General features: G+C 41.0%; 1 protein-coding gene across 5 annotated transcripts in view; it reads right to left on the bottom strand.

The window, feature by feature from the left end:
* CTNNA3 (catenin alpha 3) overlaps positions 1-12,662 on the bottom strand; it is a 559,480-nt gene that overhangs the window by 158,123 nt on the left and 388,695 nt on the right. For all 5 annotated transcript variants that reach the window (XM_081190844.1, XM_081190843.1, XM_081190842.1 and 2 more), the window contains one exon: positions 7,082-7,238. In XM_081190844.1, the coding sequence (XP_081046970.1) occupies positions 7,082-7,238 (157 nt within the window). The remainder of the gene's footprint in view (positions 1-7,081; positions 7,239-12,662) is intronic.

Below are 12,662 nucleotides of genomic sequence, written 5' to 3'. Positions count from 1 at the left end.
ACAAGGAGGAAGCTACTGCCGGCAGAAACTCACAAAACAGGGTGAGGAAGGAGCAGGACAAAGCTGTCGTCTGGATCCTATGTGAACTCTGCTGCCAACACATGACAGCCAAGTGCCCATGCCAGGACTCTTCTTTACCCCAGTCTAGGAGCTGGCACAGCAAAAGGCATATCCTGCATCTCATCTTCTGACCAGTCCAGTATGACCACTGGGGCTTCGGATGTGGTGCTGGTGGTGCCACTCCATTGAGCCCTATTGTTGCTGACTAATGAAAAGTAAAAAAAGGCCTAATAATTAACCAGAATATTAGGGAGAATTGTTTGTAAAGGCATTCCTACTTGCAGTGACTCTAACAAAGTGCATTTGCCCAGAATGCTGGCGGGAAGCAGCAAAAAGAAAACAGCAGTAGTCACTGAAGGGAAGTGAAGGAGAAAGGATCTTGAGGTAGTTCAAGTGGTGGAAATGACAGGGGAAGCAACTGCTAGATTAAACCTGAAGCTGCTTGCACCAAGAAATCATGACCAAATGTTACAACAATGCAAAGCTCTCAAGAGCTTTATCCATGGAAGGTGCTCACACATCTTTCAAACTCCATGATAAAATATTATTAGTGGACCAGCAAATGTGACCAAGGGGAAGCACAGGTTAAAACAACAGCAAATAGGGATGTGGAAGAAATTTGGATTGCTTAGCATTTTAATGCAAACCTCTGAAATTTGCGCTAACTGAATCAAAAAGCAAACAGCAGCTATCTTAGAAATTCACTGCCCTCCAAATTTTGAAATATACTTCTTTAATCAAAAATGTGTACAAAACATGTATGTTAAGGGAAAGTGTGCACATACTGTGGAGGTGTGCATATACTATGGAGGAGGGGACCTGTTTTACAAGTCTGTACAACTACCACCCATGAAAGATGCTTAGGCCTTGCTCCCATCTGTTAATTATGATGATTTTACTACATAAAAAAATGTGGTACAATAAACAAAACAAAAGGAAGATCAAGCATTTTTCTAAGTCCTGTTAGAGAATGAACCTCTGCAGGAAAATCATCAATGTCAGCCCTAGTGGATAAACACTACATAGCATAAATTGGGTTTAATTTTAATTATAGGCTGAATCACAGTGTAAAAGCAACATTACAGAGTCAGACAAATGGTTCACCTAGTTCAATTTCCTGACGGTTGTTTACAGAGGAAATGTACAAATGTGCTAGATAACAATGAAACACTTGATTCCCTCTCTGGGCATAAATGTCACTGTTAGCGTAAGGGGCCATTTTATATTCTTATGTCCTCACCCACAGCATGTTTCTTTCAAATCATCAGAGCCGGACTATTTATTACTTGTCATAGAAGACTTTTAAACTGTTCATATTGTTTTTCATTTTGCATTTCCTCAAGTGATAGGATATTTCAAGGGCAGCTTTTTATAGAGCCAGTTCCCTTGTAAGGCAAAGACTCACAGTTTTTGTAGTATCTGTTTTTTACAAATATACATGTTGAACAGAGGGGACCATACCGACAACCAGACAGACAGGGCTTGTCTTCAGAACTCAATCAGCTCCCCAAAGCAATAACAAACAATTTAAGGAATCACAAATCTCATGCTTGGAAGCTAGCCAAGAACAAAACCTAGAAACTTAAAATGCACAATTGTTTCCTTCAGCCCCTACCCAAGCAGAGATGGTATATCACAAATTCAAGCAGCTAGTCTCCACTAGTCATTAAAGGCCCTTAAGTATGTTCCATTGCCAAAATATGGCTTGAAGGGATGACATTTTGAACATACGAAAAGCATATTTTGCACAATATGTGCAAAACAGCTCTCTATCTGACAAGCAAAAACAGATGTTTTAAAGGAACACAAAGTGGGTATTTTAGAGGAACACAAAGTACTTATTTACTTTCAGCAGAAGGCTTAAACTTTTGTAAAAACATTAGGAGTGGGCAAGATGGAGATCAGGAGCTGCACAGAACTCCAAACTGTCTTAAACTACTGGAAAAATAGGCCTTTTCAAAATTTGCTCCCATAGGGGCTTGTTTAGAACCAAACTGAAACTTGCTCTAAGGTTCTTATTTTGTATTGATACCTGGAGCCTTTTCCAGGATAAAAAAAAAAAATGTGAATATTGCCGCTGGTTATATCCAATTTTTGTAGAGAGATTCTGGACAAGAAGAGTCTTGAAGAAAATGGATAAGTACACTCAGCTGGAACAGTTAAAGGTCTCTGGTGACGCAATTATTCATAATTTCAGCACAAACCATGCTCTCCAATTCTTAAATGAAAGGCAAACCAAAAATAGGATGCTTCATTAACTGGGATGGATGTGCAATAGTATTTGGACATCATGCAAATATAGTGTTGAGTGGGAAAAGAATGTTGTATACAGTAACAGTTCAACATTAGCACTACCAAGGTGCACTGATGTTTATTTCTCTTCTCTTCAGGGGTCAAGTGCAGGGAAATAACCTAAAACAAGTGTTGGGAACCTGTTGCCCTCCCTGTGTTGTGTCCAGGCTCCCATCAACTCCAGTCAGCAAGCCTGATGGGATTTAGAATACAACAATTTATGGATGGCCACATACTGTAAGCTTTAGAAGGTGGAGCCTGAAACAAAATGTTTCAGTGTGTACTCACTTCCTAATAGGATCGTTCCTGTTGCAGCTAGACAGCCATGTTCTCTTCCATTCCAACCCCCCATTTTCTATTCCTCACCAGGGAGCTGGGTGCAGGCAGACTCAGGGTGCATGTGAAAATTGTGCCGCTTGTCAATGCGTGTGTGGGCAAAAGGGGTGTGTGAATCCACCCCCCTCTCTCCTTCATGTTTGAGTGCCCCCAACCTGGCCAGAGGCCAGGGTTTCCCTATAGATCATTGCTCCTGTCCGCTCCCCACCCTAGGCAGCAGCAGGAGGAGGCAGTGCTTGTCTTCAGTGCAGCCATCTTTGAAGTAAGAGCAGCCACTGACACATTCCCACCTTCCCACCCCCTCTCTCTGTATATGCCCTGTAACGATGAGGCAGCTAAACTACCCGCATTGCAGCAGCAGCGTGAGAGGAGGAGGAGGAAGAAGGAACTTGGGAGGTGGAACTGGCAGGGACTGGCACTGCACCACTCTGGCAACTTGCCCTGCTGAAGTGAAGGGGTGAAAGAACTGTGAAGGGAGGTGGGGGAAGGCGGGTTGCTCTTTGCCCCTAATGAGGATGGACAGACCAAGGTTCGACTGGGCTCTCTGGCACTGCTTGCAACACCTGGAAAAATTAAACCTTCCTCCTCCAACTAGCAGCGCCAGTGAGACATGCTTCTAGGACAGGAGCCCTATCTCGCCTGCCAGTTTGGTTGCTGACTTCCATGGCTTTGGAGGCACCAATACAGATCCTTGCAAAAGATACAAGGGAACCCGAGTATGCCTCTGTTCCTCACTACTAACACTCAACATTTAGTGGCTACTGAGTATTCTCGGTCCTCAATGAATTATTTCATTGGGAGGCGGGGGATGAGCCCTTAGATTTCATTTTTGAAATATTTTCTTGTACTTCTGCAAAGGGCAGATCTCTCCTGTTCATCCCCCTTGTTTCTCAGTTGATCTAGTTTGACTCTGCCACTTGAGTTCACTATTAGCAGGGGGTTGCTTAGAGTATACTGAAAATGGAGCTCCCTCCTGTTGTCCAGCAGGAAGAAGCAAGTCACATGGTGTGTCAAATGGTATGGAATTTTTAGCCAAACCAGCATATCTTCGTGCTCTTCCTAAGCCCCATATATTTGTGTTACCCGGAACTGAATGGTTGCTGTTTCTCATTTGTTGCTTCACACAAGTCAAGTTACTGGGTGCCTTAAGACAATTTGGATAATTTGTAGTTGCATTTCATCACAATTAGCTCAGAGCAGGGCGAGCACACACGTGATTAACTAACAGTTAACGAAACATCACAGCTGCTCACTAAAATGAGAGGGCTTTCCGCAGAAATACCATTAAAAGGTTGAGCCATTCTTTGTGAAGATAAAGCAGAATCAGACTCAATACAAGATGAATGAGAGAGCCAGTTCGCATCCCCTCCTTAATTGCTGAAGAAAGACTGCAGAAAACCACCACTGAATGTGAATTTACACTGAATACATTTTTAGTGAACACTATTTTAGAATACATTTTCCAAGACTAATATGCATATCTCTCTTAAAAAAAATGTGAATTTGGCACAGTATATTTGTTCAATTTAGGAAGGAAGCACTTCAAAATATACCATAGCATAAGTGGGTGTGCAGGCTGTACACACACACACACACACACCATTGCTGATAAATTTTTAATTATTCATTTATTTATTGTTCATCCAGTTGCAACTGAATGCTAGATAACTATAGATAAAACCATAAAGCCAGACTCCATATAAAGGCCTCTTTTTTTGCTGCTGGTAAATAATATTCAAGGAATAGGAGACACAAAGGTGCCTTTATGACCCATTTATCTCTACAAATCTAATGCCAGTTCAATATACAAGAGGTGGTGTTGCGCATAGCCTTTGAAAACTAATAGGGACCCAAGAGGTATCTGAAGAGACTAAAGGGGATGAAGTGGCAATTACTTCTTTTCCCCAGTCTTGCAGGTGCCCCATATGACCGGCAGAAATGTTAGCAATCCGAAATGCCACGCACACAGCATCAGAATACAGAGTGTAGAATCCAATACCCTTTACAGAATCCAGAGCATCCTAGCTTGTATTTAAAGCTTTCACATCTGCAAAAGGGTGCTCAGTATAAATATATAAGCAAGATCTTCAGAAGGATCTGGAATTGAGGAACTACATTCCACAAAACTCCTTCTGTTTCTCTCATGGTTGTTAGTCATGTACTCCATTATCTGTACTCCATTACAGCCCATCACTTAGCTGTCTATTTCCCTTCTGACACCAGTATACCTCTAATCCAAAATGTGAGGGGGGTGGGCGGGTGGACAGTTCTTTTGCACTGCCAAAGGCTCTTAATGTTTCCCCATTGTCACTCAATGTCTCCACTGCACCAGAAGTGATTTCGTCATGCTGGCCGCATGACATGGAAAGCTGTCTGTGGACAAACACTGGCTCCCTCACCTGAAGCGAGATGAGCGTTGCACCTCATAGTCGCCTTTGACAGGACTTAATCGTCCAGGGGTCCTTTACCTCTATCTTCAATGTCTCTGCAGTTAGCTACCGCAGCCAGGCTGATTTGCATAAGCTAACCCAAGCATTCGTTGTCTGGCACAGTCATGCAGCTTTTATTTCCCCACTTCCTATCCCAGATATTAGCTAAATTCTAGCATTCACTCATTTATTGAGTTTAGAAGGGAGTAGTGTCTTCCCTCACGGTTCATAACATTACAAACAATGGTGAATACTCTAAGCTGGTGTGAAAAGGAGCGTTAGACAGCTATACTAGAATGATTTCAAACCCAAGAGCAGTTCCCTGTATCTTTTTTTTGCAGCAAAGTATGGCACAAATGGCAGGCCTCTCTGTACCATACTGGTCTTAGATTTCTTTTCTTTTTAAATTTTCAACCTCTTTCAAATCTGTCTGTGACTGATGGTGGGGATGGTGAAGGATATTCAAGCAGTGAAAGAGTTAAAAAAAACCACAGTATTTGATTGGGTTTAATGATGAATGGTACAAGGAAGACTTGTTCAAAAACTGGCTTCCCAAAGTCAACACAGTTAAAACAGAATGCCAGATAGATAGATAGATAGATAGATAGATAGATAGATAGATAGATGATAGATAGATAGATAGATAGATAGATAGATAGATAGATAGATAGATAGATAGAATAAAATAGTGATAAGGAATATGGTCAAAAGCACAGAAATAGCTAAAGAGCCAAATCATGGTACACACTTCAGAGGAATGGGGGACATTCCCAGGGTTACTAGTCACTGACGTAGGACAAGGGAAAATCTTTCTGGCATTCAAATATAGCAATCCTCTCCAGAGCATTTACCCGACTTCATGCACAGAGCTTCCGCCAAAAAACAAACCAACATCTGACAGCTACACAAGCCTACCACACCTGGTAATTAGAAGCCAGCTCACAAACAGCATTTTTCAAAGACAAATCTGTGTGAAGGACAAATAACGAATCCACAAGGGGAAAAAGTAGTCCAAAATTCAAAGCCATTTTTGAATCTGATGTCAGAAATGACAATGGTTCTAAAAAGGCTACAGTAAGAACTGAAATATTTCTACCAACTAGTATCTGTTTGCTTTCCCAACCATGACACACAACCCCTCCTTAAACACGACACTATTCTTTTTATGACTGTGAAAGATCCCACAAATGGGATCTCATGTGGGCATTTATGTGTCAAAGCCCAAGTTCACATTGAAGATTCGATTCACAGCGCATAAACCCAGGAGTTTGGTGCTCCTGAGCACCATGAAGTGTGTAATTGACATGGGAAGCCATGGGTGAACCCAGCCATTAATTCCCAAATTGGCTGGAGTGTCTTGACTCCCTGAATTTGTCCTGAATATTAATGGTTTCTTCTCAACCTTGCTCTTCTTAGATATTATTTCAGCAGTTTCTATTGACGTTTGTGAAACATGCTACACCCCTTTGCTGCTAGATGTGCCTTATGGCCAAGTAAGCATTTCAGAACATCTTTTCAATCACATACAATTATAATTACTTTCCCCTGAAAACCCAAGTGTGAGTTGGGTCCACTAATTAGCTTTTTATCTTAGTAGGAGTAAAATGTGAACCTTTCAAAGCCTGCCTAGAAATGCTACTAATTTTCATTGAAGGCTATCCCACTGGTGGGTTGCATGCTTCAAGCTGTACAGTGTTTTTGCTGTAGCCGAGGATGAGGTGAAGGGAGCAACGAGCCTCTGCTGTCTTTTGCAAACTCCTACAGGGACTGGCAGCAATTGCATTCCTCTGTCTTCATATTCACTTTCCCTCACACTAATTTCACACCTGGCTAGATACTGGAGGCTGGATGATATAATGCAGCTTCCTAAGGGATTGTGTCGTTTCTCAGATAATCATTTAAAAAAAAAAGAGGGAGAGGGAAAGGTATCTCAACGGGAAAAGATGAAATCAAAAGCAGCACACCTGATACAGCAAGAAAGTCATCAATGCTTGTAATGTCATCCACAGCTTCAGTGAGCACATGTATGTGGTTCTCCCATGTGTTTTTATACATTTCCATGTTGTTTCTCACCACCTGGCTTTTGGGTTTGGCCGCAAGAGCTAAAGCAGCGTTGATGACCTACAGGAAAAGAAAATGCACACTTTTCTTTGTAAAATACCCTAAAATCAGGCAGAAAAGTATTTAACTACATTTCAGTTTTCCAAGCTCTACATCACAAAAAGTCTCAGTTTTCACACCACATAGAAATATTGTGCATATGCTAACCTTCCTGGTGATTTTTAATTCTGTTACGGTGAGACAGGAAACAGTGTCAGAGGGTCTCAAATGGAAGACTAGCAGATAGACACAAGCAGCATATCCTTTGCACTCATGACCATGGTAGATAGTCAGAGGACAGAGATCCTTACCTGCTCATCTTCTGCAGTGCCACCATCATGCATGGCCAGAAAGGGGTGTTGCAGCTACTAGCTCAGCAGCAGTCAGGTGACAAAAGGGGCCCAAACCGTTCTGCCTTGTCCTATACAGCTCAGCCTAAGAAACTTGATGTTCATGCATAGATTAGGCTTTTGGGCTGCCCATCTGCTAACTTGCCCCCCTGCTTTCTGTCTCACCTTCAAATCTTCAAACTGACTGCAGGAAAACACTTGTGGTTTTTATTTGTATGTGGAAGAGTCAATTATTTAAATATTTTTAAGAAGATGAATACTCTGTTTGGTGTCAACAGAGCTCTGAGCACCAGGTACTTCCTGTAGAGCAGGCACAGATAATAATACTTACAAAATTTTAATTAGGTCAGGGTACCTGTAATGGCTATCTTTTAAAGAATAAATTAATACCTAATACTTTTAAGAGAAGTGATAAATAAAGACTGGAAGCATACTGGAAACCATCCTTGCTTTATAAGTCCAATTTTAAAGGGGTTGGGGTTGGGTTAGGTACTGTATTTTCAGTTCATAAATCATATGACATAGACACATTACGGGCCAACATGAGGCATGACCTAAGCAAAGGGTGGAAAGTTAAATGCAACAGCTAAATCAAACATGTAGTTTTGCATATCTTTTTTGAAATTCTATAAAGAATTGTTTTCTTGTTGAGTAAGGAAGGTTCCCTGAATTTTCATTGCGTTAAATTGCTTCCAGCTTTAAAATATACCAAGACATCAGTCCTCAAAACAAATACATTTTCTTTTAGGGAATATCTATTATTCAGATACTTTTCAAGTTAACGGTTCATTAAAACACAGAAATCTAAATCAGTTTCAAAAAGCTATTAGGTTTGAAGGTAAATCTTGCATTTCTAATAGAGGTTTTTTTTTCATACTAAAGCTGCCTTTGACAAACAGAACAAATAATAAAGAAAAATGGTCAAAAATTAAAAGCTACTAAACCATATTCTGCATTACACAGGCATTTATGATTCACATTATTAAACAAATATATAACACAAAAAGAAATCTCATATGGCCCTGAATATATAAAAGGAGGTACTCCAAGTGTTGGGAAAGCCTGAGATTTGAAGGCAGCTAAAATACTTTTTGTCAAAAACCAGGTTGGTTTTATTTTTTCCTTCCTTTCTCTTTTGAAAAAGAACACCTGAGTAAAATGTGAGTCATTATTCAAATGTTTCTTAGTCACGTGCAATATATGTATTATTTTAGTTCAAATTTTATTGTACAGTTAAACAGAACTGCTAAATAGAACAATATTGCTACATCATTCTTTCACACACAAATTCTATATTCCACCTTGCAAAAGGTAACAAGTTCATTTTTTCTATAGGTGGCCATTTCTTCTATCAGAGCAATCAGTTAAAATGTTGGTACACAGGAATGTTGGTACTACACCAGATATGATAGGATGCCAACCTTCATAGTCTGCCAATGCTGAGCACAGTTTGTGAAACAGCCTGGAAAGCTTCAGGTGGTCAGAAAAACATGATGCCCCAGATATTATGGGACTTCAGCTTCAGCACAAGTTGCCCCACTGTCACAGTACTGCCTGATGTGTTTGCAATGCCAGTTAGAATCCTAAAATCATAAAATTTCAGAGTTGGAAGGGACTCCAAGGGTCATCTAGTCCAACCCCCTGCAATGAATGCGGTTGTCCCAGCATTTTCTTTCCAGGCAGGCCAGGTGCCCCTGGAACATTCCTAAGACACAAAGGCAAGACCCCTCCAGTGTCTGACCCAAACAGGATTCAGGGGTATACAGCCCCAGCACAAAGAGAGGCATAAGTTGACCACATGACATAAAGGGATACGAATTGCCATGCTTTCCCCATTCCCTCTGTTTTACATTGCCAGACAGTTTTGCATCTCAGCCTCATGGCAGGCAGTTTTGAGGCCAATGTAAAATCCAAACTCTCCTTGGTTTGTGTCCTCTTTATACGGAGTCAATTCAATAACGAAAACAAAACTGATTTTTATTGTTTAGCTTCCTAATTAAGGGCTAAATTGTGCTCATACACTGCAATCCTGCACCATGTAAATAAACGTTCTTTTTTCATCTTAGTGTATAAATAATTCAAAGTTATATAAGCATTAACTAATAGAAAAGCATCCTTTGTTTTTGCCAGTTTAGCATTTCACTCTTTGAAATCATTCCACTGTCACTAAAGCCCCTTAAACAAAACACTAGGGCGATATCTCTGAAGAGGTGACTTAAACTTCCAGTACAATGCACCAGTGCTGCTGAAAGCAATATAATATGGTTCTTTGCAGCAAAACATCAAACCAGAAGATTTAAGAGATTATTAGGAGGGCATCCTTACAGGGACACATACTTAGCGTATCCACCTGGTAGAAATTTGTCTTTGACATTCTACACACACTTTGAAAAATGCTTCATAGTAGGCATGGCAGGTACAGAAGAGCACTGCACGCTAATGCCAGCCTTATCCACCATCTATCTCCCCCTTCAAACTCAATATGTCCCTGGGCCAACACACCTTTTTCATAATTAAAACAGGTACACGCAACCTGTCTCTTCATCAAACCTAATGTAATCCATTTTCTTAGTTTTCATTAAAGTGGTTTCTCTGAAGATTAAAAACAAAAAACAAAGCAAACCCCTCAAACTGAGGGCTAAAATCCAAAGGGCGAGATGCAGAATACTTTTCTGCCGCTCTTTGCTACTGCAGGGCCTTGCACTGCATGAGAACCTGCTCCTGGGAAGACGCTGAATACAGCAATACAGTGGTACCTCTCGTTGCAAACGGGATCCATTCTGGAGCCCCGTTCACAACCTGAAAGGAACGCAACCCGCGTCTGCGCACGCGCGGGTCACAATTCGCTGCTTCTGCGTATGCGCGTGACATCATTCTGCATGTCTGCACATGCGCAAGCGGCAAAACCTGGAAGTAACCCTTTCCGGTACTTCCGAGTCGCCGTGGGACACAACCTGAAAAGATGTAACCTGAACTGAACGTAACAAGAGGTATGACTACATTGTTGTTGTGTTTTTTTTAAAAAAGAACAATTTAATGCATAATTATAATGTTAATTAAAATGCTGTTTTACTGGGTTTATGTTGTACATTTGTTTTTATGATAAATATGTTATTGTTTTCATGTTGTATTTTTGTACTCTTAGGAATTTTTTAATATTAAGCAGAACTAACTTTCTGCCCCAGTGCAAGGGGATTTCCCCCTCTCTTCTCTCCCCATGTGTGCCCTGCACCATCCCCAAATCTGCTTGAGAGGGTTGGGGGGAAACTTAGAAACAATTTAGGGGAGTGTGGGGAGGAGAGGGGGAGAACATTCTGTTGCACCAGGAGAAATCCTTGTAATGACAAAGTACTACAATGTACTACAATGTAGTACTACCTTAGCACTACATTGAATACAACCCAATGTGGTTCAGAAACACGCTTACTTATTTATTACATTCATATCCCACTTTTCCTCCAAAGAACCTGAGGTAGAGAACATGGCATTCCTTCTTTCCTTATTTATCTTCACAGCAACCCTATGGGGTAGGTTACACTGGGAGCTGGTGACTGGCCCCCAATCTCCCAGTGAGCTTCATGGCTGAATGGGAATGTGGACCCTGGTCTCACGGGCCCATGTCTTACCCTTTCACAATTACATCACTCTCATTCTCCTTTAAACAAAATAAATAAATAAGGATATGAAGCTGGGGATGAAACTTGTCACAACACTTTGTTTCCATGGAAGGAAATGCTTGCTGCTCACACTTGAGGAGGTAGGAATGGACTCTGGCCAAGAGAGGCAACTGATGCTATTCTATTTCTTTGTGCACTTTGGGTCAAATTACATCTGAAGTGTGTTTCAGTTTCTCAGCATTTATAACAACATAATATGAAATTGCCTCCAGTTACAATTTATATGAAGAGAAACATGCTGCTTGAATTAGCCTGATCCTCCATTCCCTTTCCCCTTTCCTTTTTTATGAAGAAACCCTTCTGAGACTCCACATTTAAACTCTTCCCTTTGCTGGCCCTAGTAGGACCAACCTGGGCAGTTAGCCCTGGTGATCATTTGATGTTTACTGACTGGGTTCCCCCCGCCTCCCAAAATGACCCTGAATTTTTGAATTTTATTGACATTGATACTGCATTTATGTTGTATTTTATGCTGTTTTTAAGGCGCATTTTAATCAACTTTTTATATTTGCTGTTAGCCACCCTGAGCCCGGTTTTTAAACCGGGAAGGGTGGGGTATAAATAAAAATCTATTATTATTATTATTGCTCAATTATTGCTCAAAATGGCTGAATTATTTCTTACAGCTATGGCTACATCAGGTAGCATAGCAGAGTAGTCCTTTTAGGAACAATACTGCTCAGATACCTTTTCTGAAAGTTTTCTGTTCTGTTTTTTCACAAATAACATAACATGACATTCCATTAGGTAAATGTGGAGGATGCATCAGATTTGGACCAGGCAGACCAGTCTTAAATCCTTGTTCACTGATAAAGTTGTAAATTGTGTGTGTGTGTGTCCTGTTACTTGGCCTCAACTCTCATCACCCCTGTCCATTGGCCATGTTCCATGTTGCTGACAGGATATCGAGTTCAACAATATTTAGGGGAGTACAGGTTCCCCATCCCTACTTTAAATAATCACAGCATGAGCTCTCTGCTGCTTTTTTTGGTAAGAGAATTGAAAAGCAAATTTTTGTTCCCTATTTCCCCCCATCCAAGTCAAATTCAAATGGCATCTTCCTTCTCACTAGCAACATCACTTGCTGCACCAACCAGATACCAGTTCTTAGAAAGATAATAGAACTGTAGAGCTGGAAGGGACCCTGAGGATCATCCAGTCCAACCTCCTGCAATGCAAGAATATGTGGTTGTCCCATACGGGATCAAACCTGCAACCTTGGCATTAGCAGTACCATGCTTTAACCAGCTGAGCTCTATGCCTTCATGTATTGCTTCACTCTGTCCAGCTCTATCAAGGCATGTCACTAGAATTGTTAGCCTCTCCCATCCTCACTCCTGTAAGGCTTCCAAGCCTGGAACAGTTGTATAGCACGAGTTTCTTTCCCCACTGCAGCATCTGCACGGTGGGATAAGATT

Source organism: Podarcis bocagei (genome assembly GCF_964188305.1).
Source record: "Podarcis bocagei genome assembly, chromosome: 4".
NCBI classification, from domain to species: Eukaryota; Metazoa; Chordata; class Lepidosauria; order Squamata; family Lacertidae; genus Podarcis; species Podarcis bocagei.
This window is presented reverse-complemented; position numbering and strand designations above follow the sequence as displayed.